The sequence below is a fragment of the Engraulis encrasicolus genome, chromosome 13 (assembly GCF_034702125.1).
Source record: "Engraulis encrasicolus isolate BLACKSEA-1 chromosome 13, IST_EnEncr_1.0, whole genome shotgun sequence".
Taxonomy (NCBI): Eukaryota; Metazoa; Chordata; class Actinopteri; order Clupeiformes; family Engraulidae; genus Engraulis; species Engraulis encrasicolus.
This window is the reverse complement of record NC_085869.1, coordinates 53,492,384-53,514,883: the sequence shown is the minus strand read 5'-3', so window position 1 is coordinate 53,514,883 and position 22,500 is coordinate 53,492,384. Positions and strand designations below refer to the sequence as shown.

The following is a 22,500-nucleotide window of genomic DNA, read 5'->3' as shown; positions in this document are numbered from 1 at the left end:
GATATCTTCTCTCCCGACTTCGGCACCTCCTCAATTATACGAATTGAGATGAATTCTCATCTCATCTCCTTTCGCATAATATCAATTTTATCAAAGCAACGTTTTGAGCTCAGAGAAAATGTATTTATTTCACCATAGGATAATAAATTCACACACGTGGTGCTTCAAATTTGTCAGAGTGGTAAACAGCGCCGTTAGCCTGTCAAGACAGGTCATTATTTGTGGTGTTTCTCATTTAGTGGTGGGCTGAAGGTGGCTAGGCTACTATACGGCCCTACGGAAAAGAAAGCGAGAAAGAAAAAAAATTAAACGAGAGAGTCGCCAGTCCATGTTATTTAGGGCCCCTGTCAGGATAGGTTTCATTCTGTGTGGTGGTCTCGGGCTCCAGCCTTGAGTGCGAAACTGTGTAAAGGGCTGAAATAAATCAAGAGAGCTACAGCCTAGATTGCCTGAGGTTTAGCCCGCCGTATAGCCCGCAGTTACAGGCCGCCTTGTGTTATATGGCCAAGGCTATCCCCTCTTTTTATTTTCTCCTCAAACTCTTCATGCTATCAGGCCGTGTCCTATCAAACATGAGGGAACACAGACGTGAAGGCAGTATTTCACTCGGGCGTCTCTCCTCCTGCTGTAGCTAGCTGCGATCAGAAAATAAGGCTTGAGGAATATGTGAGACTCGGAGGCTATCCTTCAGATGGTGCGTGTGTGTGTGCGTGTGTGTGTGTGTGTGTGTGTGTGTGTGTGCGCGCGCGCTCGTGCATGCACATGTGTATGTAAGTGCACGCGTTACTCCCAGACTATCTTGATGTTACAACATTCTGTCTCTGACCAGACTGAATTCCAACTTACATGCAGTGAGTTTGATTTCCTTCTGTGTGTGTGTGTGTGCGTGTGTGTGTGCGTGCGCGAAAAATGTGGCGTTGAAGTGGTCAGCAATTCTGCAGAACAGCCAGTCGTATACACAAGAACAGTTGAGAAACTTCCTCTGCACGTTGGAAATTTGCAATGAAACGCAACTGAATGTAAAAGATAAAATGAAGCAGTGAAGGTAGAAGAGCGTGAGTGAGACTAAAGAAAGACATGTCTAAAATGTGTTGCACTGAGTGATAATGCACCTTGATTAAGTTTATCTTTGGAATGTACGCAACCCAAATTACCCAAAGTTCCTTTTAGGTGTGTTTTCATGTGTAAAGCTATACCTGATTTCAGAATGTTTGTAAACAATGGGCGCAGAACACTTCTGGGTGGTAGAAAGCGTACGGCTCACAGTACAAAGCTGACGACCTTCGGGGCTTCTCAAAGTTTTCGAGTGTATATTTTAAAGTATTTCGACACATCCATGACACAAATGTGTTGCGTTTGGACTGTACAGCCATATTCAAAGCCAATGTGGACTTCTTCTGGAAAAAAAATTATGTTCAACAGCGAAACCTGTAGAGGTCGTAGGTGAGGCAAACGCGGGTGAACTTCAAAGAAGGTGAAATATGGCTGGCGGTGGAGTTTCTACTTCAACCAAAAACGATTGGGGAACCAAGTAGACATACCTATCATCGCGTTTGTGGGAGACATTTCATCACAGGTAATGTACAAAAAATGTCTTGCAAAGCAGGATTCTATCTCTTGAGGTGCAAGAGATCCACATGCAATCTGTCTCTCTTACTCTGTTGTCTCTTCTGTTCTGTTCTTTTCCTCCCTTTCTCTTTCTACCTCGCTCTCTTACTCCCTCTTCTTTTCTGCTATCTCCCTCCCTCTCTCTCCCTCTCTTACCCCCTCCCCTCACACATCTGTTTGTATTATCCTTGCAAATGATCTCTATATTGATTTATTGTTATCCTAATTCCCATGGTCTTTTTTTACCACGGTCGGACATTCATAACTATTGCACTACAATTATGATTATGAAGATTTTGTCATTGTATGGCACTCGCCCTTGTCAAGGTCAGTCTACAATCACAGGGAACAGGACATCTAATCTTTCACGGCAGGTAAGACGGAGGAAATGGATTAAGAATCTCAGGGAGGAAAAAAAAGTAACGAATGGGGAAATTGCAAATGACCCCAAGGTCACTTGGACACTGATATAGTTATTCAGTGACCTAGAAATCAGATTATATGTGCTGCAGGGAAAGAAATATCAAATTGAGGAATAAACCTTCAAGGGTAACAGTTCCATGGTGCAGATAAGGTTGGGTATCACAGAGACACCCTTGGGTCTTTTAGCTGAGCGGTGTAAAGGCAAAGCATTTCAAACTTTTGAGTTTGCGCTTTTGTAAAAAATAAATGATTTAAAAAGAAGAGAGAGAAGTTCAAAAAGCTTTTAGCAAAGAGAAAGCCTCTTTTCATCGTTCATATTTCTCTTTTCTGTCACATATTTTGTATCATCTTAGTCTTGGTAACTGTGTTTCTACCTTTGATTTTTAGAGAAAAGAAAATGTTACTTTTAATTTCACTTTTTTGGTGTAGATAGAAAGGATGAGTACTTTCATAGGTTTTGTGTAACAAGAAACGGTTTGGACATAAAAATGATTTCCTTGCGATCCAAAGTTGATATTTAAGTCAGAGTTGGTGTCCTTGTACAGTATAACATCCATAGAATCACTTTGGGGTGACACTAAAGTCACGAATAGACAAAGCGCGACATGAGCGATTCCAGCCATGGAAGTGATTTTGTATTGAGTCGCGGGAGACAGAAGAGACAAAAGCGATTTGGACGACTACAGGCGATTTGCGCGACTAGAACGACAGTTTGTAATTGAACTCCAGTTAAATATTATGCAAATTAGCTATGATGCAGTTTGGCGACAGCCGCCACAGCCAATGGGAATGTTGGAATGCTTGCATTCTGCCTTTAAGGGACATAGTACGTCTCTACTATCACTCCTATCGCTCTTGCTGCAAAGTCCAGCTTTGAATATGACCCGAGGTCATTTCCTGGTCCTTCCAACATTCTCTCTCTCTCCCTCTCATTTCCTGTCACACTCTCACTGTTTTGTCAAATCAGTCTAATAAAACTCTTAGGCAGACCCAGTGAGAAATATCCTTGCTGTATCAGCCCAATTATAGTAGTAGACATGTTGTCACATTGGTGTTTTAAAACCAACTGACTGACCTACCTAATGGGAACAAAATGTCTCCTGTGCTCTGGAGTTTGGCAAAAGTGCTGGAACAGGAGGGTGCAAAAATAAAGCATAGGCTACAAAAGCAACCCAACCCAACAACCACCAATAGTTCACAGAACACAAGGTGCCCAGCACAGCAGAATAATAGCACAGCTAGTTTGCTGAAAGAGAGGAGAAAGAGAGTCATGGAGAGCCATAAGCCATCTGCAGGCTTTTTGCCTCGCTCTGTGTGGGAATGGAACATAATGGAGGGGTGTCTGTAAAAAATAAGACGTTTGAGGCCTCAAAACAAGCATCCTCCTGATTCAACCCTTTTGACTTTGAGTGCAGACCAAGTCAGTCAACGTTTTGTGCTGTTGTGGTGCTCTTTAAACATAGCGCAAGAGTTGACCTCTCTTTGACTTTTAGGTTTGTTTAAATGCTGTACACAAGCCACGTACACTCTAAGTAGCCATCATCATTACATCTGCAACTGATTACAAATGCATGTTTTCATGTTTTCCTGATTGTCAGTATATGGGCAATCTTCAACAATCACTGGTCATTATGAAAAATGAAAAAAAAAACACTGAATTTAAGTGTAAGCTCAAGGACATTGCTTGATTTTATGTGGAAAAATAATGGCAGGAAGGATTACCTTGAAATATAGTGAGAAAGGCCTGTGGACTTTTGTGGAAGTGTTTTCAGACACGTGCACACACACGCACAGAGAGAGAGAGAGAGAGAGAGAGAGAGACAGACAGACAGACAGACAGACAGACAGACAGAGAGCGAGCGAGCGAGCGAGCGAGAGAGAGAGAGAGAGAGAGAGAGAGAGAGAGAGAGAGAGAGAGAGAGAGAGAGAGAGAGAGTGTCTGAGTCTTTGGGGCCTGTTGCTGCCGCCCCACACTGCACCTAATGCATTTTCCTATCTGGAGTTCAGAAAGCCAATTCAAAGCCTCTCCAGGCAATTTCCATCCTATCTGGACTGGGGAAAGTAGCTAAATAGATGTGAAACGGCATTTGTGTAAGACCCATCACCGTGCCCCTCGCACGTCTGCCAAGACAGCAGTGCGGGTCTGACTGCCATTGGAGACGCAGAAGTAATTTAACAGTCTAGATGATGGGACTGTGACACTCTACACCTGCTCTGCTTGCTTGGGCCAACTGGGCTTTTTTTTTCTAAAGATGAATGACTTGACTTGAGAGGTGGCGAGAGCAGTTTTTACAGCAAGCAGCTGTCTATGTTTGGCTTGTCTATATATGCAGACTTTTTAAGAGTGGAGATAAATACGAGTTGATGGCGTCTATAAAAGATAAACATACTCCTGAAAAAAAAAATCTAAGTGCAAGTCCAGCTGTGTCTGCTAGCAAGCGCCCCACGTATTTCCGTAAACTTCGACCCACCTTTTATTTTTTTTAACACCTTGCAAGCTGCACTCAATCAATTTTATGCATGTCGCCCTTGGCACATTTGCTAAAAATTACTATTAGCAAACCCACACTGACCCCTCCTCCGTAAGGGTGGCTTAATTCACCTTCCATCACCGATCTTAAAAAAAATAGAGCTGCTGTATCATTAATCATCTTCTGGGGGAAAAAGATAGCGGGAAAAAAATATTTGCTCTTGGAAGGTTACGTGTCAGAAGAAATATTGCCGCGTGCCAACATTTCTGAGGGAAAAAGGGTAAAAACAAACATGAAGAAAATGCAAGCGTGTGGGCGTATGTTGTGTCTTCATGTGAAACTCCTCTCAACTGACCCAGCCTTTTCATTACCATCAAAGCAGTTCATGGGCTTGAAATCACATGCGAATGTTATGTGAAGGTCGGTCGAGGAACTGTGAATGGCTTTATTCAAATGTGTGCTATCCAGGTATATAGCTGGACCGCTGAGTCGTCCCCACCGGAAAAGCGCACCATTAATAGAAATGGGATATCACCTGTGTCAAACGAAATCTGTCCGGGCCATTTCACCTGTTTCCCAACTATTTTTAGTATGAAACTGGAGCTGTGGGGGTGTGCATGGAAATTAATGTATGTAGTTCCAACCCCTGCAAGTTTCCGTGTGTAATTGCATTTTGCTCTCTGACTGTATTCTATGTCATTTGAAGGACAGTACTATACACCAGAATAAATGATACACTATAGTATACACACGAACATACACACGAGCAGAACGACTGCTATTAAAAAAAAAAAAAAATCAAAGTTTTGTCTTAATGAGTGGATTGGGAGTTTATTGTTTTATTTTTAAATTATATATATTTTAATTATTATTTTTAAATTTTATTAAACTCTAACCTCATTAGTACAATAACATGACACAAACCGTACTGTGAAATCCTTGTTTTAGGAACAATTATTGTCCAGTAGCTCATCTTCAGCATCAAAGTAACTTATTATAAAATGTATTGCTTAGATATGAAATAAAATATAAATACCAGTCTTCAGCAACTCCATTTAGCACTCCATAGACAGTCAGTGTACCACACTTAATACTGTTATAACACGGTCCCTGTACCCTCCCTATGGTGGGACATTAATGTGAAGGTGTCTGAACAGTGTGTACGCGTGACGGCAAATACAGTACACCTCCCTTGAGTTCAACATTAATATAAAGTTGTCTGAACATCGTGAAAGCATTAATTGGATTTGCAGATCTCAAGGTTATGATCACTTGGATGAGAAAAAAAGACAAGACATGTTGAATGCTGAGTATTCACGGTACAGTAATTACTGTCTTTCACAGCTGTCTTTCACTTCCACAAAGCAGGTATTCAGTCTGTCTAGAGATCCTGTATGTGGCCTTGAACGACCCTCTTAGTCAATGCAAAATGTTGAACAATCAATAGACAATTGTTCAATGATGAAGATGGTTGAAATACGCAAATTAGCCAATTGGATACACACTGATAAAAAGGATTTTGAGGGGCAGTACATTTCACTGACAAAAAATTGATATTTTTTAACCCAACAAATTAGGTTGCTGAGGTTACTCTGATGCAAGGGGTATAATATACTCACTCTACCTATAAATAAGGAGTAGGACTTAGTACTGGTGAGAAATGACTAAACTATACCTAATTTGCATTCATACGCTATAACTAATACTAATGGCTAGTGTCGAAACTACCTATAAATGACTAAACTTTACCCAATTTACATTCCAATACTGTAACTAATACTATTGGCTAGTATGATCCAAACCGTCTCTGTCAAAACTACCTATTGAAATTGGTTAAGGCCCGCAATGCGCATGACTTTCTGGGACTTCATTGGAAGAAGAATCAACCGGCGACTGTGGCGAGCCTCGCAGCGGATGAAGTTAACTTCCAATGGACGGGACAAATTCAGAAGGTAAGCTGGCCAGTCGCGCATTAAACATGGGATACAAAACATGAACAATGATCAAAAGGAAACTAAATCACGCTAGAGTTGTAGTTGGCTCGTAATGTCTGACTGTGACTCAGGCAGCTGCTACCAACGCACTGGGCAGACAGACAGGTCAATGGACCATGTAAGCTGCCGTTCAAACTTCGTTTGGAGAAGGCAACAAGTATGCCCTGTGTTAAAGATGAACGGATAGCACTACCAATTTCAAAATGTTGTAGGCCTAGAATGAAACCCACTGCAGCCAAGTTTTTTTTTCCCATTCTCAAATGTTGCTTTGTTGGCTAGTTTTGGCGCGCAGACTGGGACTGGCTGCTGGTGGGGACCTGACCTCGTGTGTCGTTCTACAAATATAGCACGGAGGAGAAAATTCTACAAGATAGCCTCCTTTTTGCTTTCACACAAGGCTGTAGTGTGATAATCTTACAAGTTACATGCACCTAAAGGACTGTGCTCGTAGACAGACTACGAACGGCACATTACTTCACTATTTCATTCTCCACAATAAATCCATTCAACATGGAACGGCTGTTCCATGGCCGTCGCGAATCGTCCTCTTTGAATGTTGTTTTAAAAATGTGTAAATCATATGGTCACCAAGTTTACAAATCAATGAAATGCGCGACGAAATGCTTCATATCAACTGTCAAAGCAGTGTGCGTAAACAGTCATCATTCTGGGATGCCTCCGTGCCGAGTCAACTAAATACTTTTTTGTATTATTAATCATAATCGTAGACATTCTTAGTTTGAATGACAGTTTGAAGATGGGGAGCGAGACAGACGGTGTGTGCATGCCGGGTGCCTGCCTGTGTTACTGGGAGGGAGAGGGGGAGCGAGAGGAATCGATCATCAAATAACTTTTTAAACAACGCTACCCTAGACATGCTAAATCCTGCTGAGCATAAACGCTAACAAAGGATCCATCCGTTAACATTGCGAGGAGACATTGATTAGTTTGTTGTAAATGTATCATAGTAAGTAGTCCTATGTAGACCAACACGCCCTTATGTTACTCTGAGTAGTGAGAGGAGGTTTTTGGCGAGGGACCTCCCAATGTGATCATCCACGGTCATAACATCACCTAACATGAAGTCAGTTATTTTTTGTTGGACGTTGCAAACTCAATCTCAGGGTTAGTTTTGACAACGATAGTTTGATAGTTGCTTCATAGTCGAAGGACTCGCTATGAACAGACACGCGCAGGTTCCATAAGCACAGTCTCTCTCTCTCTCTCTCTCTCTCTCTCTCTCTCGCTGGTCTCCGCAGTTCGCACACACTTCAGTTGTACCGAAGTGATGACGTTTGACATTAGGAAGGGCAGTCCAACGAAAAGAGACCGGTAGCCTATATTTTCACAACTAGTATAAAAAGTGAAACAAATGCTTCAAAACGGATAGCAATTGCAAGGAGTAGAAATGTTTACATAATAATCGAGTGTAAAAGTACAACTTCTTAAACTTTATCCATGTCAAATTATTCACAATGTTTTGTGCATAATGAAGGTGTTCTGCTTCTGCCTACTGCAGGAGTTGAGAAAAGGCGGTAACTGCTTACCTCTCATGTAAGCTACAGCCTATGTGGTGTGTGGCAAGTCATATTAATGACCAAGAATGACTTGTAACTTAATTGTTATGTGCTTTTAATATGTGTTTCAGGCAGTGGTGTTGCATCTTTTATATGCATGGTTGTCCTGAAGTCATTCTGGAACAGGGTAAGTCACCGACTGAAGAAAAATAAACAGACTTAAAGGCAATAACACTGTCATGTTATTTGTTTATGAATAGCCATTTTCACTCACTCAGGCTTGCTGTCCTTGTTGCACTGTGCACTGCGTAGGATGGTGGCAGAGTAGATTTTGCAACTAAATAATAAAGTCATATTTACAGTTAGTACTATTATAACTTATATTGCAATTTGCGCAGTCATAGAGAATATTTTGAATTTGATGGTGGTGGTAAGAATCAGTGAAAAAGATTTATGACTGGGCCGCATGAATTATGGAACGAGACTGCCAAATACATTTCACAGTGCACCTTTGAGGTCAATAGATCCCTTTACTGTTTGCATACAGATGTGACATAATCAAGCTGCGCTCTCATTGTTGGAGCACAATGGACCATTTATGCACATTTCTAAAGAAACTAGCCAGGTGTTATTTCTGAAATAAGCAAATGGATGGTCACGTTAACTTCAGATATGAAGTGGGCTCTGCTCATTCCTTATGGTGGCCTCAGTCCGGTCGTTCTTACATTTCTTTAAACAAACTCCTATGTTCTGAAACAGCCTATTCCCGTAGAATAGCGTAACAAGTGTTCTTTTTAGGGTCTCTATTTAAAAAAAGGACGGCAGGTCTTCTCTCTTTAGGATCTGCACTGTCTCTGTGTGTGTTTGAGTCAACAATGCGTGAGCAGTCTGATGACTTAACTTCTATGTGAAGCTGTCAAGAGCTGTGTAGAGGGCAAATACACTGTGGATTGGTCACAACTGTTACTAATAACTCAACCCCTTTACTTTTTCAGCTCTAGACAGATGACCAAAACAGACCATAGAATGTACCTTTAAAGAAAAAAAGTTTAACCAATGAGTATTCTTAATAGTGTATCTTGTCACAGGGTTGTGTTGTGGTGCGTGACAACTGACAACATTGAGAAGACCCAGGAGCAGGAGAAGGGCAGCCTGATGAAAGAAGGCGACAGTGTTCTGTGGTCACACCTGAGATGATGGTCCTGAAGAGGAACGAGAGGAGATACTGGGCATATAAATACAGGCACTGTACGTTGTTTTTCTGTCCATTATCTTTTTACTCTTTTTGGCATACTGTATTTCACTCGCATATGTAGTAATCAGTATGTGTTATTGTTAAAGGGTCATCACAGTGGAGGACAATCATGAAAAGGTTGAGGACTTCACTGTGCCCATCCCTGAAGTCCCTCCACTCGTTGCAGCAGCTATACGTCCATGCTCTGGGTTGTCCCTGCCACCATCCACCTTTTGGGTCATCCGTGCCGCCAGCCATCACCGTGCCTGCAGCGCCTGGGTCATCCGTGCCAGTCCTCACCATGCTGCCAGCCATCACTGTGCCTGCAGCACCTGGGTCATTCCTGCCACCATCCACCGTGCCTTCAACGTCCACAGCACCTCCGGTCTCTGTGAGCCAGTTTGCAGCTCTACTGGCCTCTCCAGTATACAGTATGCTGTAATTGCTAATGGTTTCTCTGAGTGGCCTGACCGGTTAATTGTCCCGTATCCCAACTATTTACAACTAAACAAGTGATTTTGTAACAAGTAGGAGATCTTTGCAATGTTATCAGTATGGTTGGACTCTGATGTTTCACTGCTGTATGTCTTCCTCAAAGAGTAAACCGAATTCTGAGTATTCTTGGATTTAGTCTTTGAAAAGTAGAGCAGCCCGTTTGTTTGAAACTGTTGTCCTGGACACCAAATAGACTGGAACTGATATCCTTTTTTAAAAGAAACTGGTATCCTTTTTATGTGTGCAGTTTAATGGTAGAACAGTATACACTGATGTGCCTTTATCAGTAACAAAGTGAAAACGGAACAAAATTTGACTGTTTCTGTCAAAAACTGCTACAAATTCTACATATTGTTTATATAAACCTAGTTCTGGAGGAAGTCTGAGAGTTATTGACAGTTGCCATGTCTAGCTTCCGCCTTAGCGTGAATTTAAATCCCTCCTTCCCTCCTCCCCCTGTCATGCGCAAAGGCTATCCTAATTGTCCCAGCACCTCCCCCTACTCCCTCATCTCACTGGATCACCCAGCTACATGTCCCCTACACTTATGGAGTGGAAGCGGATCTCGTGCCGCATGATCTCCGCAGGGTCCCTGGACAGAGGCCAGCTAACATCGAATTATGCCTATTGACTATGGTTACCATACTCCAGGGCAAACTCGTGAATTAAATGGTCCTGTTGTTTATGTTTGTTTACTTTTTGTGAGATAAACTGAAACATTGTGTATCTGCTCATTTTTCACATTTTCCTGTTGGCGATATCCCTTTAAATAAAACATCTTGGTTGATATGCACAGGTTTGTTGTAATTGTAATTTCCCTGGTGGACGTTTGCACAACACAGTAGAGGCAGAAAACACTGATTGTTAAAAAGTAACTTTTTAGTTTTTCTCAAAATTTATATTAATTTTAAATGATATACTTTTTATTTTTACCTAAGTAGATTCTTTCAATGTTACATTTACTTGTGATTGAGTACAATTTCAACAGAGTAATTATTCTGATTACTTTATTGTTGTGTTTTTCTTATTCCTATTAACCAGAGGTGAAAAGAGTACTAAAATATTTTACTCAGAGTAAAATATTTTAGTACTCTTTTCACCTCTGGTTAATAGGAATAAGAATAACACAGCAATAAAGTAATCAGAATAATTAACAGTTGATAAATAAGCAGTAATACTAAAAGGCTCCATGAAATGAGTAAATGTTAACCCATTTTTATCAGTAATAGGTGTTAATAAAAAGCTACATGAAATGAGTAAATTTTAACCAATTTTTAACAGTAACAAGTGGTAATAAAAAGCTACCTGAAATGAGTAAACGTTAACCCATTTTTATCAGTAATAGGTGTTAATAAAAAGCTACATGAGATGAGTAAATTTTAACCAATTTTTAACAGTAACAAGTGGTGATAAAAAGCTACCTGAAATGAGTAAATGTTACCCCATTTTTACCAGTATTTTTTACTTTGATGTGGTCAGTATAACAGAACTTCTGGAATTGGTTAATCTTAACTGAATATATAGGGGTACGTAATACTCTATCTAGGACTGTGGAAATCCTTACACCAATTAAATTGAGTAAATCCTATAGATCTATTTTTACAGTGCAGTCACACACTACATGTACACGCACATACACACGCACGCACACACGCACGCACACATGCACGCACGCACACACACACACTACATGTGCGCGCGCACACACACACACACACACACACAGTCTTTCTTTCTTTCTTTCTTTCTTTCTTTCTTTCTTTCTTTCTTTCTTTCTTTCTTTCTTTCTTTCTTTCTTTCTTTCTTTCTCTCTATCCTACAGACACATTCTCTCCATCCTCCTTCTCACTCTCCTCCTCCTCCTTTCTCCTTTCTTCTTCTTCACTGGACACTGAACTGTACTCAGTGTCTTCTTTTTTCCCCTCCTCCTTCAGAGGTCCTCCCACACAGCCCCTTTTGCCTTGCGGGTCTCCTCTGGGCCTGCATGGAATACGGAGCGCCAATACGGCCGGGGAATACACTCTGTTCGTATCTCAGCAAAACACATGGCCTGGCCCAAGCACAACATCTGAGCAACACCTCCCACAACAGACACCAGCCCCCCAATTCCAATCCCCCGTCCCCCACAACACACCACACAACCACTCGTCTCTTGTCTTGTCTTCTCCGGATGGAACGGCTCCCTCAGGGCTTCCACTGGCCTGCCCTTTCCCTCTGCGATCCCCAACTAGCCCCACGAAAGAAGTCTGGGGTGGAGGGGCTGGGTAAATAGACAGAGACAGGGTGGAAAGAGGAGGAGAAGAAATGGAAGAAAAAGAGCAGGACTGAGAGAGAGAGAGAGAGAGAGAGAGAGAGAGAGAGAGAGAGAGAGAGAGAGAGAGAGAGAGACTACAAGCCGTTCCCTCTGCAGTCCCCAGCTAGCCCCATAAGAGTCTGGGGTGGAGGGGATACAGGGATATAGTGGGAGGAGGAAGATGAGAAGGAATGGGAGAGAGAGAGAGAGCGAGAGAGAGAGAGAGAGAGAGAGAGAGAGAGAGAGAGAGAGAGAGAGAGAGCGTAAGCAAGCAAGTAAGGAAGCGAGAGAGAGGAATGGAAGTCATAGAGGACGAGGGGTAGGGGGTAGGGGTAGGGGGTCGTGATAAGGCCAGGGGTTGTGAACAGTGGATGACTCTTCTTGGCTAATGGGCATGAATTCTTATGACTGCATCAGATGACTGGACCTGATTGGGGGCAGATGGTACACAGCCCCGTGCTCCGCTCGCCCTGTTACCCTTAGCAACAGACAGGCTCCTCTTTATGCAACCAACACTCAGTCACTCACTCATACACCCATGACATGACAAGACAAACGACAAGTGTGCATAACCGTGAATATGTTCTATTTGAGGTGGATGAGTGTGGAAATTGGTTACTTTTTAAAGCAAGGGCAAGGTTGTTGTTTTGTCTTCGACCAGTCGTCCTAATGTTTTAGTGTAATTGTCAGTCATAAGCAGCAACATATTTACAACGTTATTTAGTGAGGTTATAACAAATTTCAAGGCATATTGCACCATGTTACAAGTGGATAAACCACTTATGTCGACGTTGAAAACACGACACGTTGTTGCCTTACCTAATTTCAAATTCAGAGAGTGGCTATGGCCTCGATAGCACTCGTGCATACAAGATGAACCACAAGAGTTTGCATTCGCTTTCTTCCACAGCTGGGCTTGAGTGTGTGTGTGAGTATAAGTGTGTGTGTGTGTGTGTGTGTGTGTGTGTGTGTGTGTGTGTGTGTGTGTGTGTGTGTGTGAGAGAGAGAGAGAGAAAGAGAGAGAGAGTCTGAGTGTGTGTGTGAGAGAGAGAGTGTGCGTGTGTATGAGTGAACTGTAGTGTTTGTAGAGGATATGAGGAGGGATCTTGCTTGCCAGAGATAAACTCCACACATCCAGTTGCAGTCTCTCTAGCCTTTCTTCTTGGCAAATTTCACCCCCCCCTCTTTTTCTTCCCCTCCTTCCCCCCTCTTGGCTGCCTGAGAAGATTTTCCAGCTCCCCCCGGAGTACAGATGCAGTGTACTGTGTACTGCACTCCAAGAAAATATTGAACGCAATGTCCCTTCCTCCCTTGCCCGCCACACCCCACCCCACCCCCAAATGCACACGCACACACACACACGCACACACACACATACATGGCTCATTGCTGCCAAAAGAAAAAGAAAACTACTTATGGCCTCTTATGAACGGATATATCTAGACACTTCAGATTTCTCTCAATGTCCTTCTCCAAACTCTCTCCCTCCCTTCCTATCACAGCCTCTGTGTCTAGTTGCTCTCTCTCTCCCTCTCTCTCTCTCTCTCTCTCTCTCTCTCTCTCTCTCTCTCTCTGTCTCTCTCTCTCTCTCTCTCTCTCTCTCTCTCTCTCTCTCTCTCTCTCTCTCTCTCTCTCTCTCTCTCTCTCGCTCTATGTCTCTCTCTCACCACCTCTGTGTCTGGTTGCTCTTGTCTCTGGTGTATGCTGCAACACTGTGTGAGGAAGAGGAGTGTACGCACAAACACAGACATGGTCAGGCTGCAATGGGATGTTGTGGATGTTGTGCAGACTTCTCGAGACTCTGCTTGGTGCTGCCACCGACACACACACACACACACACACACACACACACACACACACACACACACACACACACACACACACACACACACACACACACACACACACACACACACACACACACACACACACACACACACACACACACACACACACACACACACACACACACACACACACACACACACAGGCATCGTGCCAGCAGCCGTGCCTGCAACTTCTTAGTGTCAAAGACAATGCAATGCACGGAAGATTTTGAAAGGCGCACCGAATAATTATTTGCTACTGCTGTAGTGCAGGAAAGGTATATATTTTATACTGCATGCTAAAACACCTGTAGATGTATATTTTAAGCCTTGTTAGCTATGTCTGTACATCTGCACATTTTGCTACAACATCATTGCAACTTATTGCCTTAAGACACAGCCTCTGATATAAAAAGGTTTGTTGTTACCAGAATGGCAATGGCAATGACTAAGTCATAATGCATTAATAAAGACTGCAATGCTACAATAATGATGCACTATGGTCATGGCCGTAACTACCATTGAGGACTCATAGGTCATGTCCTTGGAATTCTTTTCAGTAATGTAAAATGTATATATGATGAAAATCGATATATGATCAACAATGAGAAATTCAATCTGTATATACCACCCCCATTAATCCTCAAGGCAGTAATTAATGAAAACTGAAGAGTTTGACTGAAGTGTTTGAAACATTCTAAATGTACATTACACAGTACAGCACACAGTATTTGACCCCAGTATCTGTTATCTGTTACAGTAGTCTGGTTACTGCCCTGACTATGGTGATTATATTTTCAATGAATAGTAAAGCACTTTCCGCTGGGTGGAACAGTGCACATAGGCTACCTTTCCCACTGATATGGCTGATGCAATGAACATCTACAACATGTAACAAAGTCATAATGTATTAATAAAGACATGTTATAGTAATGATGAACTATGGTGATATTTGTTTTGCAATGAATGAGTAAAGCATTCTGCTGGTGCAACAGTGTACATTACAAGGCTACCTTTTCCACTGATACGGCTGATGTCATGGGCATATGGCTCAGTCATGGGCGTAATTTTAGGTGTAGATAGTGGGGACATTTCAATACAACTTTTGAGATAAACCTAGCTTGTCTCCACCACTTTCCAAGACAAACCTACACATTGGGGCTCAGCAACAAGTAATCTTGCAAACAACATGGCCCCCACCACTTCATTCCCCCTGCAATGCAAAGCAAAGACCTTTTCCTGAGAATGATGGTCCCACATTGTGAGTTTGGCAGCTTTTGACAGGACCAACTACACTACAAAAGTGTTCAATTCGACTCTCGACATGGGTGGGGAATTAAACACTGTAAAACGCACTGCGCAGGATTGACACCGACATATCTACCTCAGACAGGGCCTGTTATGGCAAGGAGTTCTTGTTTGTTGTGTCATCAGCCTTGTTGCATGTGTGTACCAACACGCCTTGAAGTAGTTGGGTATTCTATTATTAACACAGTTTTTGGAGCTATCTACAGGCTCACACAAGAGGGCTACATTATTTACGCCCATGAAAGCTTCACAGTTTCTGTTCATTTGGCCTCATTTGTGTGTGTGTGTGTGTGTGTGTGTGTGTGCGTGTGCGTTAGTGGTGGGGGAGAATCATCGCTCTGGAGAGTGTTTGCGTTTCCGCTTTTTTCAAAACGCAGTATTCTCTGAGGACATGTAAATAGGCTGACGGATGGGGAGGGGAGATGTCAGTCAGTGCACCCATAGGTTTCACACAGGACATATAATCAACCCCGCACAGCAAGCCATCGCCATTTACTGCCAACATCAGTGGGGAACACCGACAGTGAAGTGCATGGTAAATATTATCTTTGCATACCAAATGCAATGCAAATAAGCAGCAGGCAGTAACTGGCTCCAACACAACCACTAGCCCCCCTCGCCAACCCCCGCCCTCCGAATACCAAATCCCCCTCACACCCCGAATGTTTCTCCGTCTTTAAAGTGTAAACAAGCTTTTTTAAACCCCGTAATGGAATCTTCTGTCATGTTTGCACGGCTCTTTCTACTAGTGTGGTGCCTGAACGGCGTTGGTATGGGGTGGCTGGCGCCCGACAGGGCACCATGTGGTTGAAGTGTTTGCCTAAATTGGGAATGCAGCACTCGTGCTATACAAATTGAACGAGCGACTATTAGGCTAGTTGTCGTGCCGCCGCCGCCGTTGTCGCCGTCGCTACACTCTCTGAATGGCTTTGGCTTTTTTTTGTCATTGTTATGCCACATCCCAGTTCTGTTGTTGTTTTACCCCCTCTGTTTTCCTCCTCCGATATTGTTTCCCGCTGCGTGAAAAAGGAGCTTATCTACTTCCTCAGCCCCTGGTAATAGCCAGATGTAAAAAATTGACAAGGTTAAATAGGAAAGCAACTCCAGGAAACGGGGAAGAGGACGAGGGCTCTGCACTATCCCCCCTCTGTCACATAGTATCTGTTGGGGCCAGTTTTTGTGTTTTTGTCTGCAAATGTTTGCTTAGTTGATTTGCTTGTTGTTGAGTTTCCGCTCCCACATGTCAACAGTGGCATACAATCTGTGGCTTCATTGATATGGTATGACGAACTGGATGACACAAAAGTATAAAAAACCTGTATATGCTTTCGAAAGAACAATAATGGTGCTCGATACAGATACGGATACGCATTTTTTTTTAAACAATTGCTTTATAAATGTCAACATTTCATTTGCTGGCTTTTACTTAACGCTGATCACCATTTGTTATCCATTTTGATTATTTCTCATCAGTAATGTATTTATCAACATCTTGTCACATATATCTAGGTAGGTGTAACCAAATGCAAAATACAGTAAATCCTGTTTTAGAAGTAAATATTATTATGAAATGCTGCAGTGATGTAATTGTTACACATCGTTAACATCAAACTGGCAAACTCCTATGACAAAAAACTAGTGACATAAACTTGGCATGGTTTACATGTAATTTATGTGCTTGGGAAAGAGCACAGAGAGCACACAGTGTGCAGGTTTGTGTGTGAGGTGACTGTGTCTGAGATCGTTGCGAGTTTTTGATTTTGGCTTTGTCTGTGTCACACTTTGTTGTTTTCACAGCTGGTGGCCTCCATATCTGACCAGACAATCTCTCTCTCTCTCTCTCTCTCTCTCTCTCTCTCTCTCTCTCTCTCTCTCTCTCTCTCTCTCTCTCGTTCTTTTCAAAAGTGCTCTGGAGCATTGTTTGCCTCCTGTCATCATCCCAATTCAAAGTCATCTCTCTCTCACCCACCCTTCCCCCTTCGCCCCTCAGACACGCTCTTTGGCACAGTGGTTCCCAAACTTCTTTTCTGATGGGAACCCCTACAAATATTTTGATGAAGCCTATACTCCAATCTCCCTAATGGCAAACATTTTTTTAAAATGACGTTGCCCCTTAATGCATACTGTTCCCCCAATTTGGCAACACATTAGACAATAGACAACAACGCTGAAATAGTAATTGAAAAGTTAATTACCATAGTACTACACTACTATGACACACAACACAGGGGCTTCAGTAATGCACTATGACTTCGTCATTGCCTTTTCGGTAACACCAATTTATAATGCCGTGTCTTAACAGGTTAATTTGAAATTCAAAGGAAAAGCACATTTATCAACCCTACAAATGAATATTGATACTAATGATAATGGAAAAGGTATATTATGTGAAAGCAAATATTATTTTTTATGCAAACAGACTCTTCTCTCCATGACCACCGTGGGGGTCCAGGCCCCCAGTTAGGGAACCAACGCTCTTGCACACTAACACAGCTTGCTCTCCACAAACACTCCTAATGTTTATGTGCTGACAACTCCGCCTGGTTTGTGTGTAACCAACTTCATGCACGCCAAATTGCCAGCTGCCTTCGATTGGAAATAAAAATAAAGCATTAAACACAAAGAACTTTGAGTCGATGAAGAATTCTGTCCACACATATCTGTCCACACATATTCTGTTACTATTATGATGGACAACTTCATTGGAGAAACGTCATTAGGAGGTGAACAGCACATCCAGACGCAGAATAAAGGCTCCACTTTTATTGCATTGTCATTTCCAGGTTTTGTGGTCTAGCCATATTGAGATGTGGCCTCTCTGTGTCTGTCTCTCTGTCTGTGTCTAACAGTAAATGGGCTCACGAAAATATAATAATGTCACGACCAGCACTTCTTCACTCTGACACTGATACAAATTGGATAATGGAATTACCACTATATATCAAACGCCAGTGGGAAGCCAAGAGGGATATCTCAGAATAAAATGGAGGAGGCCGAATACTGAGATGTATCCAGTTACAGTGATGCATGGGCTTGAGGAATGTTTTATTTTGTCTCTCCCGTTTCTCACATTTTAATAATGGTGACAGTTTCTAAAGTGAAACTAATCATTCGTATTTTGCGAGGTTGGTCGATAATGCTATTACGCCACAACATATTCATCTGTTGCTGCGCCTCTGTTTGCTCTGTTTGATTTAATTGAAGTGTGTGTTTATTATGTGCACCGTGTGTGTTGTGTGTGCGTGCGTGTGTGTGTGTGTGTGTGTGTGTGTGTGTGTGTGTGTGTGTGTGTGTGTGTGTGTGTGTGTGTGTGTGTGTGTGTGTGTGTGTGTGTGTGTGCGTGCGTGCGTGCGTGCCGAGTATGCATTGGGGCATTCTGATTTTCCAATTAATCTGGATCCAAATTGCCAAATTGTTATGGATGTTACCACCAACCTTATCAGGCTTAATTCGACGAGGGCACTCATTACAAAGTCATGGTCAGTGTGACACCGCTGGGCTGTATTTTTTTGTAACTTAGACATTTTTTTCTGCGAAAAAACATGCCCACAGAATCATTCTGAGAATGGTCCTCTTCAGTGTTGTTTTGGCACGGCCATTCCCTCTGGTCTGGACAGGCCCAAACAAGCAGTGACAGCCACTGATCTCCAAAGAGCACTGTTGCTGCATCTGTGTTGACAACTAATACTGAGCCTTTTGAGGGTGGGACTCTTTGATTGAACATTCTTCAGACGAATGGGTTCTGAAACAACAACATTCCGCACTTTATTCTATGTGGGACAGAATTTTATTTATTTATTTATTTATTTATTTATTTTTTAGAACGTTCATCCTCTGTTTACCATGATGATGGTGCACCTTTAAAAGTAGAGTTGGACTATGTCATTTCTAAAGTCATTACTGACAACATTTATGCTGCCCATTCGCAAATGTTATCTTATTGATCAGAATTTTCCACCACCATCAATTTATAGGTATTCATTATGACTGGGAGAATTACACATGTCATACATAAAACGGCAGATCTTCTCTGGGTCAGACCAGTGCATATTAGTTTTTTGCTTAGCAAATACTCGTGGCAAGATACAATTTCAGAATGGGCAGCATAGTTGCCTACTGATCTAATGCCTACTCTGCATACAGTCCTACATACTTTACCTTTAAGAGTGAGTGCGGAGGTAGAATCTAAAATCTTTTCCTTCAGTGCCTGGAGAAGAGCCTATGGGAGCAGCATACATCTCCTCGTGACCTTTTTGGAGATGGAATAACAATGACTCTGCGTTTCTCGAATGTCAGTGTTATTATGGGAACTTTCCTGTGTTTTGTTTTGACATTTTTCCCTTGTCCCCCCCCCCTCCATTCCCCTCGAAATGGTTTTATAGGTGGCATTCTGAGAGAGCCACAGACTGCCTGTGGTCTGCTCACAGCTGCATCAGTGCTCAGTGTTTGGTCAGTTATTACGGGAACGTTTCTGTGGTTAGTGATGACATCTTTTTTTTACAAAATCATTGGTAACACTTAAGAATAACAGTCACTAAAACACTTAAAAAACACTGTGCACGTAATGAACTCAACAAAGTATTTAATTTTTTTGTAAATGACCAAGAAGTGAGATAAGGTCTGGAGACATGCCAACCGTAAGTCCCGTAGGGGGTTGTGTGGTTTACGATTGACGACGCCTGTTTATTTGGGGTTACGAATGTGTATCATTTGGCATAGGCTAGGTAGCCATAGCCATTAGTGTCAGTTGTATCTATTCAAACAAACTACAGTCATCGCCTTTCCACACCTCCCTGCTCGCTGATTGGAGTGAGACAGGGACCATAGTCTGGTACGTTCGCTGAGGGTAGACTCCATGCTTCAGATCGGATTGATCAAACAAAGCAGCATGGGATTTCCCAGGCTAAAGAAATACTATGTAACACAACAAACACATCACAGCTGTAGGAGTCCGGTAAGTTTGTTCTCCAAAGAGTAAAAGGATGAAGCCACTGGATATAGAAGATGTCCGCCAGACAAACAAAATCAAACTAATCCAGCAGGAGCAGATTCACTCTCCACTGTGAAAATGTAGGTTGGCTCTTGATAATTTACAAACACGTTCAATGTTTTGTTCATAATTAGTTAATTGTGTTAATACAGCTTTTTAGTGGCCTGTTATTCTGAAGTGTTCCCAAATCATTTTATAAGTACCTAGCACACGCACGGATGCGACAACTTAGTCTGCTTCTCAACTGTAAAGTACATGGGATTTTATGCTAAGAAGCAGCTTACATAGATATTTTTGAAAATGCATTGGTGTTTTGGCCTCTTCAGAAAAAGTTTTAGAAAGTGCATTTCAAATCTCTGCATAAAAAAATTAGGGGGCTAAAGCGCACATTTCACAATGGACTTTTTCCTTTTTTACACATGTTGTGCTTATACATATGGAAAAAAGATGTGCATTTAAAAATATCAGCATATGTGTAGCCAGCAGTCAAGTTGATATGCGAGTCGAAGTCTCAAAGGTTACTGTGTCAAATGTCAGTAGACGCTAACAAATTACACCAGTCATTCCGCTAACATATGCATTGTTATTAATGAAACTGAAATCCAATTGGAGTTCCCTCTCTTACATCATGTTAGGCTTAGCCAATGACCATGCATTGAGTTTCCACATTTTTGTGTACAGGCAGAGACAGAAAGCTCGACCTGTCACAAACTTTTGTGCAATGTCACAGGAGGTATGACCGGGCTGGTCTGCTGTGATATGGGATTGGTCCGATATTATGGGAACATTTCTTAGTTGTTTTGTTTTCACGTTTTTGTTCATAGAGCGCACAGACACCCACAACTACCGTAGCCTTATTCATCTGCATCTGTGATCTGGGTTTGGTTAAGTTATTATGGAAATGTTTCTGTGTTTTTGTGTTGATGTTTTTGTTCATAGAGCAAACCGACACCCACAGTTAGCCTTTTCCCCTGCATCTGTGATCTGGGTTTGATTAAGTTAATACCTCCGCTAAATAGATCATGTTTTTCGGTCGCATTGGTCTGTCTGTCTGTCTGTCTGTCTGTCTGTCTGTCTGTCTGTCTGTTTGTCTGTTTGTTTATTTGTTTGTCACCAGGATAACTCAAAAACTTGTGAACGGATTTGGTTGAAACTTTGTGGAGTTGTTGGACATGAAACAAGTGATTACATTTTGGTGATGATCCGGATCACAAACCGGAACCAGGACTTTAAAAAAAGATTCTTCACCATTGCTAGCGTACTTGAATTGTGTTACAGGGCGACTGACATTCCAGTTTCAAGAAGAAGGCAGAAAGACTTAAAACAAAAATCCGGTGTCACATAGTCAAATGTTCTAACAAACACCTTCCTTGGCGGAGGTCTGCACTCTCAGAGTGCATTTCTAGTTATGGATATGTTTCTGTTGGGCTTCGAGCCCAACAAACATGTTCACACTGATGGTCTGAGCCTCTACACAGCGTACACGCACACACGCACACACACACTCACATAACACATGGCCCTATTTTTTGGGACCTTTTTCTTTTCTCTTTTCCTTTTATTTACATGCATGCCTTTTGCTTCTGTAGTGGGTTTTATTTCTTTTGTTACTAACAGTCTGTTTTATCTTAAAGTCTATTGCTTGTAAACATCTAGCCTGCCTATTGGACACCAGATGGAAATTAGCCCTTGGGCTACAATCTGGCATGTTTACATATATGTACATGTATGTATATGTTCATTAATGTGCAATGTCCTGAACAAATAAAGTAAAGTAAAGTAAAGTAAAGTAAATGCTTTTGTTTTGATGCTCTGCTCTGCTCTGCTCACCTGCGTCTGTGATCTGGGTTTGATGGGTGACGTTGAGGTCCCCTGCGTCTGCGTCTGCTGAGTTAGGGTCCATAGTAGGGCCTCGCTGGTGCTCGGGTGCCAGAGCTTCCTGGCTTCCTTCCTGAGAGCGCAGTGCAGGATGAGATTGAGGGGAACAGCTGACAGGGAGTGAAAGTATCCAGAGGTAGTGGCGAGCACTCTCGCTCACTCACTCACTCTCTTTCTCTCTCTCTCTTGCTCTTTCTATCCCCTCAGGTTTCAGCTCTCTGTGGGAAAGGGGAAAGAAGGGAAGGAAATGGACAGGAGGATTATACACAGTAAAAATAGCAGTGTTAGTTTAACTCTTAAAAATGTAAGATAGCATTTGGTCCCACTCAAAGATAGTGTTGATTTCTTTGGACAGTGTGACATTTTCAACGTCAATTCTACTTTGTAAATATCAACACTGGAATGTGAAAAGACTGAATACTGATGTCACCTCTAGCAGAGTGGGTGTGTCAACGTCTTGCTG

General features: G+C 42.2%; 1 protein-coding gene across 1 annotated transcript in view; it reads right to left on the bottom strand.

Annotated features, from left to right (window-relative positions):
- Window positions 1-22,500, bottom strand: part of gypc (glycophorin C (Gerbich blood group)) — a 39,150-nt gene that overhangs the window by 11,625 nt on the left and 5,025 nt on the right. Inside the window, exon 2 of the mRNA XM_063214249.1 lies at window positions 21,990-22,255. Within this exon, the coding sequence (XP_063070319.1) occupies window positions 21,990-22,062 (73 nt within the window). The 5' untranslated portion in view covers window positions 22,063-22,255. The remainder of the gene's footprint in view (window positions 1-21,989; window positions 22,256-22,500) is intronic.